The following is a 25,765-nucleotide window of genomic DNA, read 5'->3' as shown; positions in this document are numbered from 1 at the left end:
TGATTGGGACCTACATGCCCAGGACAACTTTTTTCTCCTCACAGCCTAAGATCACATTTTACAGAATTTTTTACTTACTTACCCTTGCATATGTCTCTCTATGTTTAAAAGACAGCTTCCATAAAGTTGTCTGAAGCTATGTCTGTAGAAAGCACTCAGCAGGTCACCTCTTTCAAGTGGTGCTGCTTGTTGATGCCCTCACTGTACAGAAAAGCTTTACAAAGATTCTGGGTGTTGGTAAGTAAAAAATAGTTATGACAGTGTAATGGTTGCCACCAGTGTTTTATCACTAGAGATGGATGAGAATTCCAGCTGTGGGTTCAAATGAAAGAATCACAGAGTCTGAAACCTCTAGTATGGAATAAAATTATTCACCTGATTTCTGGCCATCCAGGAACCTGGCAGGAACAGTGATCCAGACTCACAGCCAACATTCAGCACATTAGGCACTTTTATCCATTCAGAAAGCCAAACAAGCTTATGTCCTGAGGCTTTTCCATCTCCCAAGCCTTCTCATATCCCGGGGCTGATAAGTTAAGAACAATCATTCACTGAGACACAGACAGGATCAACACTGAGCACATGGATGCTTATTTAAATTAAACTTCATCATAAATACCTCTATCAGTCTCTCAATTGTAAAACTCACTACCAGGTCAATTGTATATGGTTTCACTTTGTTGCATCCTCAAACTCAATCAATTATGAAAATCTGTTACCTAATTCACATGTATTTATCTTTATCCTCTACGTCCAGCTAAAATCCTCCTCAACTAACAGCTTCACCACCCAGGCAATAAGGTCATTGTCTAAGTTCCAGCAACATCTGAACCTGACCAGCTGTGCTTGGGAAAGAGGAAGCATTTAGTTCCTATTTATAAAATAGGTAAAACACTTCAGTAAATTTGTGAGCCTTTAAAGAACATTTCCAGAAGCGGTAAAGAGCTGAATGTTCCCTTCTCTAATTTGCAGCTGAGAAGACATGAAGGGGAAATTGCAAGTCCAATTACATGATGATAAAGTAGAAGAAAAAAGGAGCAACTGTGGATGAGAGATGGGTAACATTAGAAAGAAAATAGAAAAAGAGAGACAGGGTGAATTTATTTCTTCTCAATTCCTAAATGGTTAAAATTGAAATTTGCAAGGAGCCAGCGACCATTCCCTTTCATTCAGTAATTACATACTCTCATAATAGTCATCAAAGGACTAATACACAGAAATTAAAGTACTTGCCTGCAAGCTGAGAAACACCACAGGAACACGTTTGTCCCATTAACACGCTGCCAGGTCGTGCAGGGAGAACCACCAGTGTTTTTAAGACTGTCAGCTCTCAAATGTCAAACATGAATCTACTGATTACAGGAATAGTCCCTGAGACACCACCAGTGTAGGGGGTGGTACTGGGCAAACTGTGTGCTACAGGCATAGTCACCAACAACATAAAAATGTATAGCCACTCTCAACCCTCCATGGCACATCATAGCTGAAGAGAAGAGGAAAGCAAACACAAGCACCATAACATCTTATCTAAAGCTGAACTGCTCTTTGTAAAATGGGCATATTAAGCTAGTGGCTACCTCCAGAAATCAGTCTTTGACTGCCCAGGCAGATTTATCTTCTATGAACACAACTAATTTTATTTTTAATCCATTCATTCTTTTTATTTCTGCTTGTGACCTTTCACTTGGCTCACTCCAGTAATCCCATGGCCTTCTTGTTCCAGGCAGATCAGAAGTGGACAAAGAACAAAAGACATTGGATTACTGGTGCTGAGGTGAAGGCTCACCTCCCCGAACCTGCTGGCAATGCTCTTCCCAAAGCAGCCCAAGAATTTGCTGGCCACAAGGGTGCATTGCTGGCTCCTGTTCAATTTGTCCAAGAGCATCCCAGCTGTTCTCTGCAAAGATGCTCTCCAGTCAGTCAGCTCCCTATGTGTGCTGTTCCTTATGCTCATCATCTGCAGGTGCAGGACTTCGCATTACTCCCTGCTGAACTTCATGAGGTTCCTATTCACCCCTTCCTTCAGCCTGTTGAGACCCTTCTAAATGATGACACACCAGTCATCTGATGCACAAATGAGTCCTCCCAATATCATCTGCAAGCTTGCTGAGGCTGTCCTCTGTCCCACTCACCAGGTCATTAACAAAGTTGTTAAACAGTACTGGCCCCAGCACTGCCCTTCTCATCCCTTGCCAGATTCAATCCCAGATTGCTTTAGCCTAAGTCCACTCCTGCATGCTCAGAAATGTCTCTGTATCCCTTCTCTCAGGTCACCTGTCTCTGCTTTCACTTCTGTGCTTCTTTTTTAGCTAATGAGCTTTGTCACAAGCATCTTGTTCATCCATGCAACCTCCACCACCTTCACTCGGTTTCCTGCACAAAGAAGAGGACAGTTCTTGAGACTGAAGGATGTAATCTTTGAAAATCCACAAGATCTCCTGGTCCTCTCCTCTCTCATATCATATCCCATGGAATTCTTCCAAACACATGCCTGCAGTCAAGGTCCATGGGTGTAATCCTTCTATGTGCCTTACAGAACAGTGCATTCAGAGTGGTTCTTCTACAGATAGTCACTGTCACCTCAGGCAAGTCATAATGATTGCTCAATATTTCAGATCCCTCTTTAAAAAAAATGAGGACAATTGCCTTCCCTACCTCCAGGCTGTAATGTGATGGTAAAAAGTTGGTCATACAGCAGATATAGAAGCTCCAGGTATATCTGACAGAGATACATTAGGAAAAAAAGAACTTAATCAGGTCTCAGAAACAGACCTTAGAACATTCTCTGCTGTAAACAGTTCTAGCAGCAAGATCCACTCCCATCTTACTTTAGTTACTGTATCTTAGTTTCCATATCTATAGGTGCACCATTTGCGACACTTTTGCCTGGGGGCAAGGCTGACCCAGCACCTCCTGGCCTCTGAGATGACTCAGGCCTCCCCAGTCCTGGGCAGATACCTGACCTCACAGCCCCCATCATCTTTCTCTTCCTGTTCCCCGGGCTGGGGCCATCTCCCAGCATTTGACAACAGCTACAGCAAACACTGATAAGCTGCATCAGGCGCCAGCTATCTGGGTGCAGAGATAAGAGCAGGTATCAGCACAACAAACACCCAGCGCCACTCCCACACACCTGGGGGAGCCGGCACAAGGGAAGCCCATCCTGACACCTCCTGAAGGGGCTCCTCCTGACCCAGTCAGGAATCCTACTTGAGGCTGTCACTCTGCAGGAGCTCACAAACAAGAAAGAGAGTAGAAACCACCTCTCTGTCTCCAGACTGGGCAAATAACAGAAGCCACCTCTCTCCTCCTCTCCATTACCTCTTCAGTGGAAGCTTAGAATCTTAAATTCACTGACATGGCTCTAGGTTTATGCCGCTCTTACTGGAAAATTCCCATCTTACAGGTGGAAAAATTAAAATTCAAGACTCCCCAAAACTGAATGTCGTATCCTAGCTCCTAAATAGTTTGGTAACCTGGCAGATATGCATCTAATATCAATATCTAACCCTTCAAAACAGTTGTGTTTGTTCTCATGCAGATGTTATCTCAAAGACATTTACTCATCTGAAGCAGGATCCCTAATGAGCCCTACGCAGGGCTAGTCTTCCAGTACCCATAAGGACATTGAGCCAGGAATTAAATTACACCTCAGATACCTTGTCCCACATCTTTCACCTCTCCCCTAATACAAGACATAATTTCACAGGGTTCTGGTTCCCAAAAATCCCCATTCTCTGCACTGTTTTCTGGCAGAAGAATAAAGAATGCACACATCATGCTTTATCTATATGGGAAAGATGTCTGGAATTAGTAACAGTAGAACAGCTTCCTCAGTGGACATTTCTTCAGACCCCACCAATTTAATAGTGACTATTCCTCCTGAGTAGAAAAACTATTCATGAAGCTCTGGCAACACAATTACTTTGTCACAGGGTAAAGCTGTTCATGATTGCCTAAGGGAAACACATCCCTTCCAATTGCTTCACCTCCCCTCCATCACAAGTAACTGATGAAAGCTTGGGATGAAGAGGAGGAGAAACCAGGATAAAGTAAAGGGGAAAGAAAGGGGCTGAGACACGTATTTCTGGCAGAGAAGCAAGGAACTGCTCATGGCAAGACAGAATATGTAAACAGTAGAAAACAAACACAAACATAAATAAAGATTAACACAGAGTGATTCTGTCCCCATGCTGTGCTGGTTGTGTGCTGAGCTCTCAGAGAATTATGCCACCTGACATTCAACTCGGGCACCAAAAAGCTGAGGTCTTATATCTCAAGCCCAGAAACTCAGTCCTAGACAGACTTTGTTTTACAGCTGATGTTAGACAGAAATGAGGAAGGCACACAAAAAGGAACTTCCTTTTCAGTGGCTATACCTCCTCAGACTAGAAGCACAGTCCTGCCACACACTTGTACAGGACCTCCTCTCTCCCCCAACTACTTTGAATGCATCCAGCTTGGGAGGGCAAGAGCAAGGTCACTCTCACCCAAACCTACAGCCACAACCCCTTTGATTTAGCACTGTGGAACTTCTACAAACACTTCACATTAATGAGCACCCACTAAACAGCATGACTAGGACACCTCCAGAGGAGCTTTCCAGATAAGCTTTTAGTGCTGTAAATTTGGAGCAAAACGTCACAGAGGTAAGAAGGATCACAGAAAATAGTTTCAATCACCCTCTTTCAGAACATCCTCCAAAAGTCACTTTTATCAAGTCACTGTGACAAACTTCTTTATTAAAATGTGTGGAGTACTCTCAAATCTCAGTTTACAGAATCTTCTGCTCTAAATGAGATGTACTAGACTCAAGAATTCAGAAGCCTGGAACTCAAGAAAACTTGTTAGAGATTATTTTCCCTATAAACAAGACAGCTCTTCTTCAAAAGACTTAGGAACTCTAAGATTTTATTTTAAGGTCACATTTGAAGCGTATTTCAAAGAACACATTCCATACAGCTTTTAAACCTGACTGTGTCTTCTATCAGTAACTTGTGATCCTCAGCAGCTTTGGGGAGTTTTCTGTTTTATTTTAAGAAGCCTTTGCAGTTCACCTTTAAGCACAGTTCATATGCCGGCAATAACACATAAGAAGGTACCCTGAACCTTTTTTTATTTATGTTTTTTCAATACATCAGCAAAGATTAAAGTGTGGTTAAGCCTTCCTTTTTATCTTGGCATAATTAATTTTTACACCATATCAACCTTCTCCAGGGCTGCCTATTTACATATAAAGCCTGCTTTTTAACTCCTCCCTTTAGCTTAATATATTAAAAAGTGTTGATAGATAAGACTTGGCTCTCAAATTAGTGGTGGTGGTAAAGCAGAGTTCAAATTATTCCATTAAAACAGAGACAGCTATGTTTATTGTCCTCCCACATTTGAGTTAAGCTGGAATTTCACTCAGAGAAACTGTCCTGCTCTGATTATGATGGAGAAGGTGCAAGTTTGATCATTTCCTCAAATTAGCTGAAAAACATTTGGGAACAACAGTTTGATTATCTTTACTGTTTCCCAGTTATTGGCATTCCTATACATTTTTTCTGAAGTGCAAAGGAACTGAGGATGCAGCTCCACGGTTTCTTTAAGACAGTTTAGGTGTGGGTGCAGCCAGAATAAAGAAGCCTGCCCCTCTCCATGCCATCAAGTCTCTCCATTGCCCACGTTGTGCTGGAATTACTGGTGTTGCAGCTGCATGGTTAGCAGGGCCAAGGAATCAATCTACCTACAAACTAATCCTCCCCCTCTTTTATTTCCTGCCAGGTCGTTCCCTACTGCACAACTCCAAACTCCCAGTATCAGCAGAATGCAGTGTGGTGGAACACATGGTTGCTGGGGGTAGAAGACCACTCCTGCCCTTCACCAGCTCAGGGAAGTGGCCACAACCTGAGAATCAGCTCTTGCAGCTTGGACCACAAGGCAGGCATAGTCAAGATGGCTTTAGGCTAATGCCTTTGAGTATTAGGGCAGAGAGCTCAGGCTAGAGTGACTGCCCAACATGTACCCATGTCCTTGGCCTGTTTTTATTCACAGATGGAGAAAAAACATTGATACACAACTGCAATTCTTTCCAACCCTGCAAACGCCAGTGCTTCTCTTCTACAGTGCTTAAGCTGGCTCTTACCAACAGCCAAAGCAGCCTTTACTGACTTTGATCACTGAGCCAGATCAAGCCTGCAGGATGTGAAAATAGCAACAAACAGAAGCTGCTCTATTCCCCCCTGCACTGCTCTAATCTCCCCTGTGCTGCCTTGCTTCCACATCCTCATTATTGTTTTTTGATGCTTCATAAAGCTCCAGTTCCTGGAATCAATGTAAGAGTATCTGCCCCATTTAAAGACCAGAATATTATCTGACTGCTTTGCAGAGAAATTCAAAGGTAAAGAAACTTAGCCAATTTATTAGGACAATACCAGCCCCAGAAAGAAACAAACAAAAAGGGAAATCCATCACTATCTTTATGCCATTCTCATGCTTTTGTTTTTAAAATATTTGGATTTTTAATTATTTATTATTTTAATACTTAAAGATGTTTGTTTTGTTCTACTACTTCAAGAGACTGACAAGACACAAGCAAAACATGAAGCCAAATTTGCACTAATACCAGCAGTGCTGGCAATATCATGCCCTAAAGATGGCTATTGCTAGACAGTGCATCATTTATCATGACTGAATGTCACTTTTTTACTCACAGTATTTCTTGCATGTACATTGCAAAGTTATAAAATACACACCATAAAGTCAACTACGAGTGTCTACAGAAATACCAGCTTTGAGATTCTAAGACTTCTGATGGAGGACCTGCACTGACCCCAGTCTAAAAGACTGTGGACTGGAATTCAGAAGGGAAGCAAAAGAAGCACATACTCATGTTTGAGGAGAAATTCTGGTTGAATAGTTTTCTACTAGCAAAGAGGGCTTTTTCTGCCCACAGCACAACAGCATCACAGTGTGATGATCACACAGGTGTAACAGATCAGACACAAGCTAACTTTTGTACCTAGACCCTCTCTGCTAAGTGAAAGAAGTACCTTGGAAAAAATTGCATCAGTAGAGATTGTATTTCCTCCAGACAAACCAAGTGCTGCTACCCAGAGACTCCAAATTTCAAGAGTCACTTGAACAAACAAAACCCCTGGACATAAATGACTAACAAACACTGGATCTTCCTAGTATCAAGGTCACTTTTTCCTTTGTAGACCCAGGAAAACTAGTGCCTTCATTTCAGCAAGAGTAATTGTATTACTTAACCCTTATCTGGCACTTTTTTATCTGTACCTCTCAAAAGTGGTCGACAGCACTATCTGCATACGATACCACTGTTTGCATGAACTCCATCAGTAATACCCAAGTCACTTCAAAGCACAGTGCCCAGTACCAGGCCAGTAGCTGCTGTCACCAACACCAAACCCAGAAGAAAAATCTGTGAGTCCTTGTTCTATGCTAAACCAGGAAAACAACTCCTATCTAATCTACTGACTTGAGAATTCAAAGATTGTGGTATAATGTCAACAGTGAAAGTCTGTATGTTTGGTCATTTTAACTACAGGGATTGTCAGTGGCTGTGTTACCCTACAGGTGTTCACTCAGCCTGACCCTGTTCTTCCTCAGGCTGCACCCCACTGAAGCCAGTGGATGCTTTGCCTGCTCAACTGGGCCCTATATTAACTTAATCAAAGTTTTGCTGTTTCTGGCTGTGTAGATGTTCAAGATGGGCATCTGCCCTTAAGGAAGAAAATTGAGATAACTGAACAGAACCCTTCATTCCCATAAGGTCCACAGAGTATTTTGCTGTAAAGAACTGAATACTGACAATAGTGGTATGTGTGTTACTACCACAAATTTCTGACTAAGACAGACTTACACACTGTGGATGTGCAGTCCCCTTTCATTTCTGTCCATTTGCTAGCAAAAAAAAAAAAAAAAAAAGAAAAAAAAAAATCAACCTCATCCCTTGCTTCAAAACACTTCAGACAATCAAGAGCTTATCTAGACATCTCAGTGATTTTACAGTGTTATACATATCCTAGTATCACAAGAATATGTTTTACCTTGAGGCAAATGTTTTAATTTATGTGCATGTGAGCTATTTGCAATACCTCCACCAAATGGAGCCCATATAACCCGTCGGATGGCTTTCACCCAATCTTCCATTTCATTCTGGGAATTAGCCATGAGCAGGAAAGCCTCATGATTGACAGGCATCTTTTCCCGGTCTCCTGTACCACCTGAAAGACAGAATACAAATCTCTTTTAGTATCCAGTTCAGAGGAGAGCAACCAAAGCTTAACACTGTCAAAAATCTCAGTCAAAATAATCAAATTACTATTTTAATTGAGCAGCTTTACAGACAATTCCTGCTGATGTGCTGTGGCACCCACAGAGCACACATTGATAGAGGATCAAAGCAGAAGTGCAAAATATGCATTTCCAGTGTGGGGAACCTGGAGATGTTGTATCTGCTGTCTCAGCAATAAGAAAAGCAAAAGCACAGGCTGTAAGACTCTGTAGCAAAAGTAAGAAATTAATTCCACATACCTGTGCTAAGGTATTGAGAGATTTTTAACCAAAAGGGAGACCAAGTGAAGTGTAAGACATTTTAAAATGCTTCAGATGTAGAAGTCACAAGATCATCCACTGTCTCCGAGTCTCTGGGATATTTATAGTCTCAATACAGAGAAAGAGATCCATTCTGGTTTTGGATCCAAGTCAGAAGAAATTTAAGAACTGGGGATATGATTCTGAGTCTTCCACTTAATGTAAAAACTTTAGGAGCTATTAATGTTAGTGTGCAACATCTGGAAAAATCACTGACAAGAATATGAAATTCCCTCAGGATATCACAAAAAACTGTCCCTTGTGGATATTCCAATACTTGAAACACTTTGACCCTGCTTTTCCTGTTTCATTTTTAGGTCAGCGCTCACTCCAACAATTTAAGTCTTCCCCTCACCCTTCATTCTATGTTCCAGAGCTGGAACCTAGTGAGTGCCACATAAACACATAAAAGCCTTATTAGAATAGCCTCTGTATGAAAAGGCTACTGATGCTGTCCAATTCAGCAGCTGCATCCCCGGAGCCTGGAGCTTCTCCATCACCATGGAAACTGCCTCTGCCTTTGCTAGGGAGATAACATCTGAGCTGTGTGTCACTGCCATTTCCACGCTCACAGGGCTTTCAGCACCTACTGCCAAGCCAAAGCTGCCAGCCCGTGCTGAGCAGCTGAGATTGCCTGCCCGTGGAATTCAGAGATAAGGGCAGGATGATGGTATGCTGTGGTTTCTGCAGAGCTGATTTAGCATACACAGAACATGAGCTGCTTAAATCCTTGCTAATCTGGGGAAAGAAGCAAGCTGGGAGCTGCCTGCAAGCCAAGGATCTAGTTTTTCTTGCTATTAATTGTTTTCCTGCCTTGACACACTCATGGAACATTTATTGATTTGCAAAGCAGAAGTGGTAAAATGAGATGCACTGGGAAGTATTTTGTGGTTCTCCGAGAAGTAATTCTCTAAACTGGGAAACTGAGGCAGTCTTTCAGTAAAGAGGAGAAACAACAGCCACCAGGGACTACTCGTGCAGCTTAAGAAAGAAAAACTTTTTCCCCACATGTGCCCAAATCCTCTTGGACAGTCTCCCGTTTTTTGATTTACTGAATTATTCATATTCCTTAAGGTATATAAAGAGAACAGCTCTCCAGCTCAAGGCTAGGATGCAAGCATCTGAACTGATCAATGTCCCAGCATATTGCACTGCAAGGAAGACATACTTAATGCTTTGTATACAAAACTGCACAGGAAACTGCAGTCCGGGAAATTCCTGGCACTGCCCAAATCCTTTTTACCAACGTACTCAGCCTCATGGTGAAAGCAGAGGCTGTGAAGTCTAATTCTTGCACCTTACCCAGCAGACCTACTGACATGCCCTTTTTCACTATCAAAAGTTTCATAAGAGATGCAATTGAAAGAGGCTTTCCACAGCCCTCAATACACATCAGAAAAGGGTTTCAGGATGTGGCATTTGGCAGATAGATGGCCTCAAGCTAGGCCATCATCCTTCAAAGAAACGAAACAGCCTCAAAAAGACATTTATTGTATGGGTCCCACCACCAGCAAACAACTGAATTTGGTCAAGGTAAAAATACATCCTGTTCTGAAGTTTAAAGAGATCAGCTGATATCTCGCCCACCCAAGCTATGAAGGGCAAGAAAAGACCAGAAGCTTGCCTTAGAATGAATCACAAACTAAATTTTGTGCACTAATCCTTACAAAGATTGCCATAACAAACAAAATGAGCAGAGGATGAAGATGACTTACTGGACTTCTGCAAAACTGGCATCAGAATCTTCCCAAGGAATCACTGTACCAGAGGGACCTGACTACAAATCTCCTTCCCCTAAGATGTCACTTTGGACCAGCCAGCTGCTTTCTGTACCTTCATAAACAGATTTTATGCAAGCATTTGGGGAAATAAAAAAACCCCCCCAAACATTTGTACTTCTATTTGAGTCTGTAAAAAGCAAAAACTGCATGGGAAAAAAAAGATTTCTGTACACACCAGACCTGAGATTCTGCCAAAGACTACATACAGTTCCTCCATGTTTGGCTTTCCTCACTGAAACTTGAAATAGGAGCAAGGTCATGACCCCACAATCTGCCTGTGGGAGAGTCAGGAGTGACTAGACATGTAAGTACAAGCAAATGAAGGCAACTCCACACATGAAGGCCAGCTTAGAAATAAGAATGCACTTCAGAATTGTTTCTTACGTTAGCATGATGTGACTGTGCAGTGGCAGAGCATGGAGACCCAGCTGTAAACATTTTCTTTTTTTATTAACGTTTTACTTGAATTTCTTTGTACACTTAGGTGGTTCCTTCCACTACATCCTTGAGGCATCAAGCAGAAAAATTAGGGGTTACTAAAAGGCAGGGCCCAGACACATCTCTCTACATTCAACAGTTTTCCAATCTTGGTAGTAACAAGAATGAGAAACAGACAAATTCAAACACCTAGATCTTCTTAAAACAAAAAAACAAAACCCCCAACAACCTCCACAAACAAACGAATAAACAAACAGTCCAAGGAAACAATGTCACAATAAACTTCTTAGAAGTCTAGAATTTTGCCTGAAATTCCCAGATGATTTCTTTTATGGGCTCAGACACAAAGCAGGATCCTATCATGAGTATCAGGTTTGAAGTGGAAACACAACACTATATCAATTCAAACACACCAGACTTTAGGAATTGCTTTAGGAAAATAATATCAAAGCTTCCTGCCCAGAAACACTTGGTGACAGAATTTTAGTTTTGCCTCTCACAGCAGGATGACATTCATATTCAGCTACTGAAGTCACACCTTTCCTCTGCCACTAAGGGAGCTCCAGCCCTTACTATGGCTGATGTTTAACCCTGAAGCACACAAGTTCTACTTCTATTGTATGAATCAAACAGGATGTCTGGCCACTCAGCATCATGATGGGGAAGAACACTCTTAATGATTTTAAACATAGACAAGGATTTTTTATACCCTTGAACAGAATTTCTCACTCATCTTTAATCAAGCTTCCAATCAAGCCCAAGACTGGGCCTCAGAGACAAACCCTGTGTAGCTCAGGATTGCCATGGGCAGACATTCCAGTCCTTTTGCTCAAAACTACTTTCATATCCTAAACAGAGACAAAATAAAACTGCAAACACAAACAGTGTGCAAGTGTCTCAACAGATGTGGCAGGAACAGAGGGCTTAACTCTGGGGATCAATCTGCTTTAACATTAGCCTATGACCAGGGGATCCTGTATTCAGTTGCTGCTGCAGACTTCTTGTGTATGCTGGACAAGATGCACTGGATTTCATCCTTATCTACGAAGCAAGTTGGCAGCTCTATTTGCCTCTCATCCAGCCATACAGAAACTGAACAACTTGAAGGGTGGGTAAGGAAGGTGATGGCAACCATGTCATCATACACAGTAAATGTAAGAGCCTAGAAGGAAAAAGAGATTTGTTTGATTGTTGCTCCTCACCAAAAGGGCTGCAGGTCCCAGCTGACTTGAATGCTTTGCTGCCCCTGTCCCAAGCACTTTGTCGAAGTGCTTTACATACCCTGCTAGGTGTCTTTGCCTGTGGGGAACAGTTTAGCTCCAGGTCCCCAGCTGCAGTGCAAAAATGCTCTCTCCAAGACCAGACTAACTCAAGCTGGCAGAACTGCTCTCCTGTGCCTCCACTCAGTTTCTTCATTTGATATGGCCTGGGAGCCATGACCTGCTAATGGCAGCAGCCACCTCAGAGCAATCCACCTCCCAGTCCTTGGAAATGATCCTCCTTTCAGCTTCCCCCCATGCCCCTCAAAAGGGAAGATTAAATGCAAAAACCCTGGGACTAAATCTTGCTAAAGGTGAGATGTGGTGCTGCAACAGCAGCAGGAGTCAGTCACAATCTACTCTTCAAGGCCCTTTTTAATGAAAATTCTTTTTTTGACCATCCTTAGACAGGTAAGCACTCACTGGAACATGCAAAACATAAGGTATAATTTTGTGACATTTACTTGTCCTGCCCTGTGTTCCTGTTCAAAGAACCTGCAAGAGACAGGCTGCATCACTGCCTTTATACAGCTCTTTCCAATACAGAAAAGCTTGAAGTTTTGGGTTGCCTTGAACCTCATTCAGTCAAGCTTAACTTCCTTAAGATCACTTGTGAAGCCACGCCTTAGATCCCCTTTGTCTGTACAGAACAGAAATTCACGGGGAACAGGACTGGACTTCTGCATAGAAGATGAGACTGCCTCATTGTATATAAAAAGAGGAACTTTTATATTCAACAGCAAAGCTGCTGTTGGGTTCTGAAGCTGGCTGCTTCTTCCTTTGCTTAGGGAACTTCTTTTACTTCCACCTCCCCCCTCTGATTTGCCTTTGACCCATTTCTTACATCATTCTTCTTACTGATGTGCTTGTGTATTGACCTCATATGAGCCTCCTGAGAAGTTCCACCATGACAGCAGCCTGTGTATGTGTATACACAGAGGTGTTTGTGTAGGTGTCAGCCCTGCTTTGGTGTGGGTAGCAGCTGCAGCCCTTGCAGTGAGGCTGAGCTGCAGCCGGCCGTGCGCGGTGCGGCTGCAGGCGGGGAAGGGTGGCTGGTGGGAAACACACGGCCCAGCTGACGTGGCTGCCCTCAGTGCCACAGCAAGCAGTGGCAGGAAGCCTTTGACTGCAGACAAGCAGCAACAAAGACCTTGACAAATGGTCAAAAACTAGCACTCACTGCTGCAAAGAACAATTGCAATGATTCATCTTCCCTGACCTGGCCCTTTACGATTGGCTTTAAGGTGAGTATCAGAATTCAGGGCCCAAATCCCTGGTAATGAAAGGTGAAAGAAGGTGAAAAATGAGGAGATGAATTCTGACAATAATAAGGATCGCTCTGTTCGACGGAATCTTTCTTTGCATAGCAGAAAAAAAAAAAAAACCAAAGAAAACCAGTCTTGATCTTTGGATCAAGAGACAAAAGAAGTATCAATGAGTAAGCAGAAGTTCATTAAGAATGCTTTGAACAGACAATTGAAACTTGATTCCATTTCTTCAGTCTTTTTACCTTTGATTCTAGCTAATGTTGAACTTCTACCCTGAGCACTTTCCACCCCAAACAAAGGTTTTCAAGAACCTAAATGCTGGAGATAGACCCTGTCTATTACAGCTGAATCCTGGGTTAACCTGCCATAGCATCACTTGAAACTTATCTGCCTTTTTTTCTGAATTATTTTTAATAGAATGGGAAATTTACTGTGAATACGAAACTCATCTTGAAAGGGTCCATTTAGGCTGGCTGAGAACAGAAAAAACATCAAGCAAAATCTGAAGCAGTCAAGGAGTGAGATAAAAACAAGGAAAACTGGGGGTTTCCCAGTATGGGTATCATCTGTGAGGAATTAAACAGTACAGTAAACAGTGATGTGTGCTTGCCATGATTTTTTTGGTTTATATCCTCACCCACCCATCTATTTATATATGGAATATATGAGTTGGAAGTTGATGTGGAGCTGAGTAAATCGTATTTTAAAAGGCATACAAAACTAAGAAAAAACAAGGCACAAGAATTTAGTATCATGTAGAATGGAAATGAAAGAAACAAGCTTTGAATCAAAATACAGTCACTGTGTCACAGTTCCAGTGGACAACATAATGGCATTTTTTCCTAAAGAAACAGTCACATCTCTAGGTGAAAGGTGTTTCATTTCCACGGTTTAGAAGAAGCTTAGGGGGATTTTAACATTCTTTATTAATTTAGTTGTGTCAATGGGAAAAATGAAATCTTAAATAACCATTATTGTAATGAGGAAGTTCAGCTTGAACTGACACAGTTCAGATTTTCTTAGGGCAGGATTTACAAGCATGCACTAAAAATTTATTGACTTCTCAGTCAAATATTAGATGTCTAATTTCCTTAAGCACTTTCTATTTCATCAAGTTCCATGGTAGCTACAAGTAGAAGTTGATCAAATTTTCCAAGTCAAAAAACAGGGCAGAGGATTTTGATGAGTCTGTAAATGGTTTTTCAATACCATATCCTAGAATTCATCCCAGAGAATAAAGCAAAAGCAGGCAAACACTCTGAAGCCACTACCATCTATTAAGCAATCCAAAAGCCCTGTGATCTCTTTTCCCCTCCTATGCCTTCTGTGGTTTCAGAAGCCATTAAAATGCTTTAAAAATGCACCAACAAAGAGATGAGACCTCAGAACTGTGGTTTCTTATGCAAAAACATCAGACAAGATTTAACATGAACAGAGTCACTAATAAAGCTTCTCTGTACTGGTACGTGGACTACAGAAAACCCTTATAAACCTAAGGTTAGTGATCTGTGTCAGTTGTCAGGATCAAGCGTAGGATTCTTAAAACTCTATGAAAGAAATGAAGATTAAACTAGATCTTTAGCCTGTTATACATAAACCTGTGTCTGGCTAGCTTGACTGCAATGCCTGGAGATGTCTTTCTTGGTAATGCATATGTCCTTATTACTCTCAACTTTTATCTTTTAATTAAAGTCAAGTACTGTTTAAGACTACTAACCACTTCAAATAAAGCAATGCCTCAGAAATAAAAAAACAAACAAACAAAACAACCATATTGCAAGTAGACAAATGCTAGTAAGTGATGTCACATGCCAGGAACCATGGCAAGCAGAAAAAAAAAAGATGCAAGATAAGAGGAAAGGAGAAATATAACTTCAAGTACTCTTCATGGAAAACTAAGTAGAATTGAAGCCAAACTTCACCTTGAACTTCTGCTTGTAAAACCTGCTTACATGAGTTCAGTGCTGTGTAATGTTTGAGTCTAATTGAGCTGACTTTTCCTTAAGGTGCTTTATGTGCCTTTGTCTGAACTTCTCAAAGTTTCAGTAAAAAAGGCTCAGTTATTTTTAAGCTATACTTCTGGCATCAAAAACATATTCATGGTACTAGTACAGCCATGCTCTTGAGTCTCCCTATTTTCAGTTATTTGCAATTTTAGAGAAGAGACTACTACTATGCTGCCTGGGATGTGCTGCTCACTGAGGCCATAAAGTACAGCTTAGGTTGGCTGAAGTGACTTCACAATGGAGGAAAGACCCCTCCTACAGCAGCAGGCCAATATTTAGAGTTCAAACGAGCCCAGGTATAACATGCAGGTAAGTGCATTTCTGTTCAAGGATGCAGCATCTCCTTTGTACCAGCACAGCTCAGGCACCAATCTCTCCACCTTCTGCCCACAATTACTTTGCTCCATAAAAGGAACAGACACGAACAATGATCACACTGCCTCCCCAAACACTGAGGTTTGAGGAGCTTGTGAAAAGTGCCCCCAACGCCATACAGAATCCCTATAAACAAGCTGTATTATAACTGCTTTGTTATCAGCTTTTACTAGCTAGCAGCAAGGGATGAAAACTTTCCAACGTGGTCACAGCTTGTTTGGGAGGCCAGCAAGGAGGATTGCAAAGAGGAGTCAATAATTAACATGAGGAACAACTACTACACCAGCAGTTTCTAGGAGCTGCACGACACCACTTCATCTTTGTTGTGGCTTACATGTTTCGTCCCAAGTGTGAATTCCAGAGCACCAGTATTCTAGTAGGTCTGAAAATGCCAGGAGTTAGACTACTTTAGACCCTTTTTGCTCTTGACTCAAATAATATTTCCTGATAGGAGGTTACTGTGAAAATTGAGCATGTTCAATTCAAAGCCTGCATCATAACAGAGGCTTCTTAGGTGGAGCTCTCACAGTACAATGGCACACTCACTGCCTCTTACAGCAGTATCTACTGACAAAGGAGACAAATTTAGGGTACAGTGTTGCCTCTGCCAATGCTAACATTGTTTTCCTCACCAGAGCTCCTAATGGAAAAGAATCTGAAACTGTTGGGAGCCTGGGTATAGTTGCAGTTCAGCTTCTGCTATTTACATACACTTGTGCTCCAGAACTCGCAAACCTTTCCTTTAGAATCTGTCTGATATGTCACCAGCTCTCAGGGAGCTGGTCACATCATGATGTGTCTGTCTTAGAATGACAAAAGGACAACTTCTACCCCTCTCTGCAGGTGTGCTGGGGGAGCAAAGAAGTAATTTTATCCCCTCATGGAAGAAGACCTGGTGATGGCAAGTGCAGATGCAAGGGGGAGCAAGAAATTCTTTTTCCCCTGTCACACTCCACAGATAGCCTCGTAACAACAGCAGGCTCTTTCCCTTACCCTCCTTCCCTCCACTCCTTAAAGCTAACCCTGGCTGTCTTTCCTCAGCATATTTCAGATCTAGAGAGCTACAATGAGCCCAGTTCTTTATGGTGATGGAGTGGAAGTGCCTGGACTGTGTGACTACAGTCATTTTGCTAACCTCTGATTTGAAAGGAGAGGAAATGAATTTTTTCTCAGGCCAGCAGAAGCCACACACTCACAAGAAAGCAATTTAGGCCAGCTGGCAGGAGCTGTGTGTCTGTCCCTATAAGGCACATTTCAGGAGACATCTAAATTAAGGCAACCTAATTTGAGGTACAAAAAATAAGTTAAAAATGTATGTATGAAAGACCCAGAAAATATAGTAGCACAGCTGTGCAAAACAGGCCATATGGTTCCATGTGGTTCTCCAAAGCAGCAAGTGCTCAACACTTCTGAAGAATGTATCAAATTATATATTCCAACTGTGGTTATGTTTACATTCTATTATAAGGGAGGAAATTCCTTCCTGACCAAAGATGATACTTCATGCTTTGAAAAATCTGAATGAAAATGACTGGATAATTTTTATGCATTACCATGCAACCACAAGTAATTTTCTAATTCTCATAAATTTCTTCAAATCTTTCACACCAAAAACAAAAGTTGAGGAAAATTTTATATTCTGACAAGAAACTACTTACCATAATATCAGAATAGTGAATGCTTATCTTTTTTTTTTAATAATTTCACATTGGAAAGATAATATCCAATCTGTGCACTATTTCTGAACTGTTATGATGACATCTTCCAGGTCTGCTCCATGACAGGAATGAAGTGGTTCATGCCTTCTGGATACATCTCTCTACAACCACCTTCTCCCTCCACCTTGCCCCTCAGAAACCTATCTTTTCTTTCTCCTGCACTTAATCCACCATGAAACCAAAGACATCATCACTGTAATTTTTACTAGACTACATGTGTCTCATATTAGCTAGTATTCTGAACCTTGAACTAAGGAGAATGGAAAAGAAGCCATCCACTGGTAAAGCTCAGGCTGCAGATACCAGAGCTTTCAGCTGAGCCTCTAAAGACTCTGATTCTCTGTAGACTGAATACAGAGTACTGCAGAAATTCAAGCCAACCAATTACTAACATTATTATCTTCTTTAGTAAAGTAACTGAAGCTTTACAAGCACAGTTTTGGCAGCAGCAAATTAATGGACTATCATTAAGGACTCAACAGTTACAGACTTTGTTTTTACAAAAAACGAAGCTATTTGTCACATTAATACAGAAAAAGGACTGAAATGTGAAAGCATATATACTCTAGGCTTTTGGCAAAACGTTGACAAGTCTGAGGAAACCCTTGCCAATACTAATGATGAGACAATACAGATGGAAGTCCTGCTGATCCACATCCAAACTTAAGAGCTCAGGGACATTCTGATCCAAGTCTAGCCTTGTTACAGTTTGCACAGACTAACAATTTGACAGCAGTCTCCTCCTGTATCTGGCTATGCATTGAGTGATCAATAAATCTTCTAAACATGACTGTGTAGCACGCAGCATTCTTCACCATCACAACAAAGCTCCTTGAGAAAAAATGGGAAGTACATACTTGTCACTGGGGCCCAGCACTGCACTGCTCCTCCAAACAACAGCCTCTGAGCTGGTACAGCATTCCTATCTGGACATCTCAGTACTCGTGGGCTAGGGCAAACCCCAGTCAAGTGGCATCCTTCCCACAGAAATCCTGGAACTTTTGCTGATCTTCCTGGATCTGCAAGGCACTGTAGTCTACATGATCTGTCCTGATAGACTTCATCCAGAACAGTTAGCTGGCAAAAGGGAAATCCTTGTATGTGAAAACCTGGGTCAGCAGCCTCCTCTCCACTATACCAGCATTCAGAGTCTCTTAGCAAAGCACACTGACACCCACTGAGGGCTACACTATGTGTTCAAAGTGTCCTCTAAACAATTACATGTTATTTGAAAGTTTACAGGTCTGTCATGATTCAAGCAAAATCTACTGAACAAAGCTACTCACAGTCCTGGAAAGACAGAATGTCTTTATTGGCAAGGGAAACTAAAAACTTCCACAAAGGAATACAGAAAGGAAACAAATGCTCAGGAGACATTACAACTCACAGAAACCTGCTCCAAAAATCCTGAAGGATAACACAGGTATGTACAGCCACCAAGTGTAACAGAGCAACAACTTTCTCCTGGTGCAAGAACATATTTGCTGCATGGATGACCACACTGGGCAGCCAAACTCTGTAAATACTCAGTTATCTCTAGAGCAAGAAACATTGCACATGCAGTTTACACGTGGCCATTTTAAGACCCACACCTTCTGGGGAAACCCAGCCATCAATATATTTTATGATGTTCAAATACAGAAGATGAGGTTCTTATCCCAAAGAACTAAAAAGCCTTGCTTAATGCTTGTGATATACTACCTGAATGGAAATGCCAGCATTGCCATTTGAGCTGATTCTGCCAGTGGTATGAACAACATAAATTATATCTAATTACACAGATTTAGGCCACAGAGAACTAGAACTTGCATGAGACCAGCAGAATATCACCCTCACTATCTGGAATGCCCTCCATAGGCAATATATTTGTGTATTTTTATGCTTATATAAGCAAAACAGCCTATTCTGAAAATGTTGACATAAATTGGGCTGCTGCACAGATTCACTAAGGCCAGCTGGTCCACTAAGAAAAAGGAGGAAACAGGGCACACGTATCTGCCTTGTGAGCCTCCTCTCTCTCCTCACCCTGCTCCTTTCTCAAGAGCACAGAACTGTATGCAGCCATTGCAGGCAGAATATGTTATAAGAATTTGTCTTTGTAGTCAAAGGCAGGATAACAGCCAGAAACCAGGATCTGCTCAGCCAATGACAGGGCACATATTAAAAAGCCTTCCAGTTTCTGTTTCAAAACAAAGAAATCTTGATAAGCCTAAAGGCAGCAGCTGCTGCCAGCAGCATGCTGCCTTCCTTACCTTGGGGACACCTGCTGAGCTGCTGCCTGTTTAATATTACATTAAAACAGCAGCTTTGCAAATAATTAATTATGTATCTATAGTGAAGCTGTGGTACCCAGGGGGCTGGGAGGACATGGTTCAGAAATCGAAGAACTATTTGGGTTAATGGTCTGCAAGGCTGGAAAAAAAAATTATTGATGGCTTCATGATTTGTCAGAGCCCCAGTCAGGTAACAGAGGGAATGAGGGGAGCATAGCAAGTTCCCCCTACTCTTCCCTTCAACATTTTTTAAATTAAGAGCAATCAGATGAGTTTGAAAGTCCCTAAAAGGGGATACAAATCTAAAACATAGGAAAAAGTAACAGGGCTATAGCTTGTATGGCTTGTGACTGCAGCTAGTTTCAGTGCTCCAGCATTAAAGACACAGAAGGTTCCATTGTATCATGTTCTTCATTTAAATGGTTCATACTGTGAAAGCCAAAACCCAAGACAGCAGTAAACTATTGTCTCCAAAGTCTGGTCTCTGCCACTAACCTCTCAGTGAAAACTCAATCCATGGTCTCTGAAGCAAATCTGCAAACAGCTGTCAAACAGACACAGCTTCTCCAGCCCTCGAGAGAGGTTTCAATTCTCTTGCCTTGTTTAATTTAAGATCACCAGTTAAGTGATCTGGATACCTAATCATGAAGGCATTACATGCTTGTAATGGTTATAATGAAGAAGTATATTTCTAAATGCACAGTCAAACACTTGTAAGCCTCAAATGCTCCTGTTTGCAGATATTCTAGTCCTGGAAGAAGGAAGGCTGAAGCCAACAGGAAAACGAACTCTTATACCATACTCCTTATTCCAAGATCAGCTTCATCTAGTCCAGCTCTGTTACTGCTCCATCCAATTAAAAACATCCAACACAGCTTGGATGGCCTTTTTCAAACATGGAATAGTCACACAACAGCAACTGCAAACCAATCTTATGACAAGTATGTGAACACAAAAATGATTTTGCTGTATGCTTTAGCTATTAACAAACAAATGAAAAGAAGTTAAAAAATATATTCTCCATGGCTGGAACATGCTTTTCACATAGTGTTTTGGGAGAACAGGCACAGAGAGTGAAATTACTTTCTAAAGTTATATGGCACATCAGTGGAGAAATGTCTTCTCTGTATTTAAACCCCCCCCCCAAAAAACCCCAAAAACCCTTTGAATGCCACAATGAGAAATTCCTACGTATCAGTGGAGAACTGAGATACAGAGACACCCAATGATTTCCAGTATGATGCTGGAAAGTCAGAAATAGTCAGAGTCAGAAAGAAAAACACAACTACCACATCCAGACAACCTGGATTAATCAAAGATTGATTCTCACAAAGCAAGGAATACTGTTTAGCGTGTTGGTTGTGTGGAACTGCAAAGGTAGTGCCAGCCCTAGAAAGCAGAAAGCAAAGAATGAAAGAAAAAAAGCTGAACAGCATGAAGATTGCTCTCCCAGCACAGGATGGGAGGGGAAAGGAGGCCATTTTCTCGCCAAAGCAGTGCTCTCAAAACAGGAAAGCCACATCAGAAATTTGGAGTGTACTGTGTCTCACAAAGATGCTCCCTTGCTCAGCAGCTCCAGAGCTTGCCTGGCACCTCCTGTCTTTGGAGAGCTTTAACTGGTGAGCTGATGTCACCACTCCCAGCAGTGTGTTCTTGGGTCACTGAGAGGCAGCACTGTGTTGGCCAACTCTGCCTCTAGAGCACTGATTCTTGGCAGCACTGGCCTCTCTGGCTGCTGAATCCCAGAGCCTGTGGAGACAATGGCCCAGATCCCACAAAAGCCTCAATACTGATTGGATAAAGCCCCAGTTCCACTCAGATTTTAATACTGATGAGGGAGATTTGCACCAGAGCCACATGGCTTTGCAAGTCATTTACCGAACAACAGACATGTCTCTGTGGTGTCCTGCCAGCTCCTTTCATATCTCCCGGCCCATGGAGTCCCACACACCTTTTCCTGGGGGCTCCAGCAACTCAAAACAGTCAAGTGTACAGTCAGGATCCAGACTGTCTGTGGACTCATCCTCCACAGCTCAGCGCCTCGCTTTTATCTCAGATACCATGGGGTATCACCATTGCACGCCTGCACCTTGCTGCATCCCAAACCTGTGGAATGAATTTATTTGTAGGAATTTTTAAGACTGATTTCTAGTCAAGGAAACAGTCGTAGTAAATAACACACCAGTTTAAGACGTAAGAATTATCCAGACCCTTTTCTGCCCCATCATGAGGCTTTTGTTCTACTTTCTGAACTGGAGCATCCACCAGCTAAGTGCAATAAAGAGTTTTATTAAACACAACGGGTTAGGTCACATTGCTTAGGCTTCAGAGTTGAAAGAAAAGCCACACACCACCACAGTTTCCACAATTCCTCTAATGATGAAACAATCTAGCTCCTTTTTTGTCTCTGCTATCCCTGCTGTATTGAACTGGAGATGTGTAGTTGGGTTAACTGCAAGAAGAATGAACAGAAGAGCAAAATCACAGGGGCCCCTTTTCCACATGACTGCCATAGATGCAGAGCAGCCTCATATCCAGTCCTGTACCTTATTACCCTGAAATCATAGTGTTGTATGGATTGAATGTTTCCTTTAGCCAGGATAGTCTTTCTCAACTTTCATAATGTGTATATAATCATCCACCCTGTGAACACATCAAAAGAGGAAAACAATCAGGCACAGACAGAATGAAGGAGGAGAGGTAACAGAGCTCAGGCTCAAATCCTGCCTTTATCATGACCAGACTTGGAGGTCCCCAGAGACAGAAGCTTTAAGAACACTAAAAGCAAAGCTGAAAGTCTTGTAGATCGACATCATACAAAAATGACCTATTTGTCAGTCATCAGATATCCTGAGGTTGCTGGGCGTGCTGCTCCTCTCAGGCAGCAGCCAGCAGACCCCCTCCCAGGAGTGGCAGCCACATCACTTGTCTGCTGCACATGGCATTTTCCCCAGCAGTTCCATTTGCTGAACACAAAGGGTGAGCCCACAACATTAAAGAACACTCCCCTCCTTTGAAGTTTAGATTGTTTGGCTTGCTTGGCTACAAACTAACACTGCACCTTAACCATCCAGCTTTGAAGTTCTGTAAAATCTACAGCTGTAGAAAAGTAAGGACCACTTGGCAATAAGACATTAGTTATTAAATTCTTTTGAATTAAAGTGGAAAAGACTTTTCTGGAGCTGAAACTTCTTTTTGCCCACTAGAAATGAAGACATAAGTGAAAAATTGACAATGACTTGCCAGATCAGAGACAATTACGACTATATGATATTTTATAACCCAGTTTTGAATAACATTGAGCCAGTGCTCAGGGAATGGCCAAAGAAAACAAAACAATCATTGGAAAAAGACATGAGAAAAATAAAGGTTTTAACAACAGGCTGCAGAAGTTAATAAATGGTTTCATTTCTTTGATGCCTTTTTTAAGATATCTGTGTGGATGTAATTGACAGGAGTTTGATGGAGGTTAAAACTGATAATAGGAAAACAGGAAAAATAAAGAAAGTTTAGAATCCAGAATCTGTCATTGCTGCATGTTTAACAGAGGATATGAGTAGGGTAAGGCTGTTTGACCAAATAAGACCTACAGCAAGTCTCCATGGGCCCAACAGTCTGCATAGCAAAGGATATACAGCAAGACAGAACACTGTACTTTGGCTTGGCTGTTTCATTTCAGGCATGTCTGGAAACTCTTGCAGCCTCCACAAAAACAAATACAGAATTAATTCAAAACACAGTGTGGGCTGGCCTGGAATACTAGTGAGGAGATAAAATGGCATGTTGTGAGAATAAATCTCACTGGGAAAGAAACAGGCTTCAGCTACAACCTGGTACAAAAGAGCTAAGACATAAAATCCTGCACTTCCTGAGATTTCAGGTTATAACTTTGGAAATTCAGTTTCCAGTTCTCATCTCTGCTGACTGCTTCCTATATTAATCTGAGCAAGTTCCCTTTCAAGGCTGAACGAGGAGCATTTACCTGAGAGTTTTGTTTCCCATTCAACCAGTATTTCTGGCCATGAACTTGTCCATAGCCCAGCTTCTGTCCCTAGACCATCTGAAGCTGTGGTAAAGAGACCACAGATCATGTGCTAATCTCACTGCTCCTGCTGGTTTGCTCCTTCCCTGTTCAGAGAGACAGAGAACAGCAAGGTCAGATCCACTGGAGCTTGTGGCTGCTACAGCTTTTATGCAACCACATTTTTGATGCTATGCCTAGGGCTCTCTAATCATTTAACGCCTTTGAACAACCACATTTACTTACTGGGAAGGATGTCCTTATTCAGATGACAGTAAAACCCTCTACAAATTAAGTGCTTTCTGAAAGGGAGTTACAGGGGATTGCCTTAAGTAACTGTATGGGAAGTGGCTCAAAAGCTATTGGGAGTCCAGCTGCTTCAAAGCAAGATTAGTGACAGACTGATACTGAACAGCTCCTGGAAAAGCTCAGCTACCTCAGCATTTCCCACTCAGACACTCACTGCTCCAGCTCTGCCCTTCCTAGACTGCCCTGGAAGCAAGAAGAGAAAGGACAGCACACAGCAGAAAGGGCACCAGAAGGACTCAGGATCCCTACCCTGCCAGCAGGTCTGATTCAGGAGGTGTTCTGGACAGTTTGATGGATTTCACAGGTCAGACAGATTTTGGCAGAAACAAGCTCCGGGAGGAAACACCCTCAGTTCAGCCAACTGACAATTTTCCTGTTGGTAGTGACTCACTAAGAGTACAACTGGCTGCTGCTCCCTGATCATCCTCAGTAGTGCCTTAATGGCTCAGCCTTACCTCTCCTGGCTGTACCACCAGCCCCTCCCTGCACTGCAGACACAGGTAAGGCAGGACCCTTTCCTCAGCCCCTGTGCACACACACATTGCTACTGTGGCACACACGATGAGGGAATGAAGCACTGGACAGATGGATGTCCCCAGGAGATGAGCAAAAATCGTCCTATGCCACTTTGTAAAGTGGCATTTATATGTACAAGAAAACTCTAAAAAAAAACTTAGCACAATCAAATTAATAATGCAGTTATAATATTTTTCCTTCTTTCTAATAAAAGCTTTACTGAGACAGTTCTATCCTTAGGAATTTCTGAATTATTGTCTAAATTTGTGTACATGTGTATACATTTCACTCAACAAAATACCAAATAGCTGGAACCATCATCTACAGGTCAGCTTAACTAAATTATTACATCTCAACTGCTAGTTCTTGTGCAATCACACTTTAAAATAGGAACCCAGAAGAAAATACAATGGTAATGCGAATTTGTTTTCTTTAACTTCTTTCCAAAACATTTTCCCTCAGCTTCACACTAGTGATGAAAACATAAAATTCCCATTTGCATATATCCCTTACAAAAAAATCATATTCAAATCAGGAATCATATTCAAATAAGGAATTAGAGAAATGCACATATTAAGTAAACACATATATACATAAATGCCAAGTAATATATATAAAATTAGTCAAGTTAGCAAGACAGATTCCTCAGATCCTCTGGTACTAATGCATGCAAACCCCATAGCTGGAGTACTGGCTAAACAACAAATGTCACAATGAAGACAATGCGAAGGAAGAAAAGAATTTACAGCCAATGTGTGTGTTGAGAGTTTACTACACTATCAATTTCTACAATACTAGAGGCAGATTGCTCTCATGAAGAGTTTAGTATGTACCTGGAGAAAAATTAATGTTTCCTGAAAAAGCCCGCACAGCAATTTACAAAGTGAACATCACAAAAGCAAGCTGAAAATCTCTGTGGAGTCATGCACTCAGGCACCTCTACACAGGAAAGATACTAAGAAGAAATATATTGTTTCTTCACTAGATATAATTTATTTTATTAATTCAGCGTAGATTGAAAATAAAATGCTCCTTTTGTACAAAAGAAACAAAAAAATAGTGGACCATACTCAGCTGCCTACCTAAACCTATCTGTAAAAACAAACACACATATTCTCTGTTACTGTTTTGTTCTGCATCAGGGATTCCATCCCTGTGCAAAACACATGCTTCGTGTTTAAAGAGTTAAACATCCTCTCG

The 25,765-nt window shown here is 41.7% G+C and overlaps 1 protein-coding gene across 2 annotated transcripts in view; it reads right to left on the bottom strand.

The window, feature by feature from the left end:
- Positions 1 to 25,765, bottom strand: part of ARHGAP22 (Rho GTPase activating protein 22) — a 106,681-nt gene that overhangs the window by 26,975 nt on the left and 53,941 nt on the right. The window contains exon 3 of one of the 2 annotated variants that reach the window (XM_063405702.1): positions 8,103 to 8,231. In XM_063405702.1, the coding sequence (XP_063261772.1) occupies positions 8,103 to 8,231 (129 nt within the window). Of the gene's footprint in view, positions 1 to 8,054; positions 8,232 to 25,765 lie in introns of both variants that reach the window. The other variant, XM_063405703.1, reaches the window with a different exon arrangement.

Source organism: Prinia subflava, chromosome 9 (genome assembly GCF_021018805.1).
Source record: "Prinia subflava isolate CZ2003 ecotype Zambia chromosome 9, Cam_Psub_1.2, whole genome shotgun sequence".
Taxonomy (NCBI): domain Eukaryota; kingdom Metazoa; phylum Chordata; class Aves; order Passeriformes; family Cisticolidae; genus Prinia; species Prinia subflava.
This window is presented reverse-complemented; position numbering and strand designations above follow the sequence as displayed.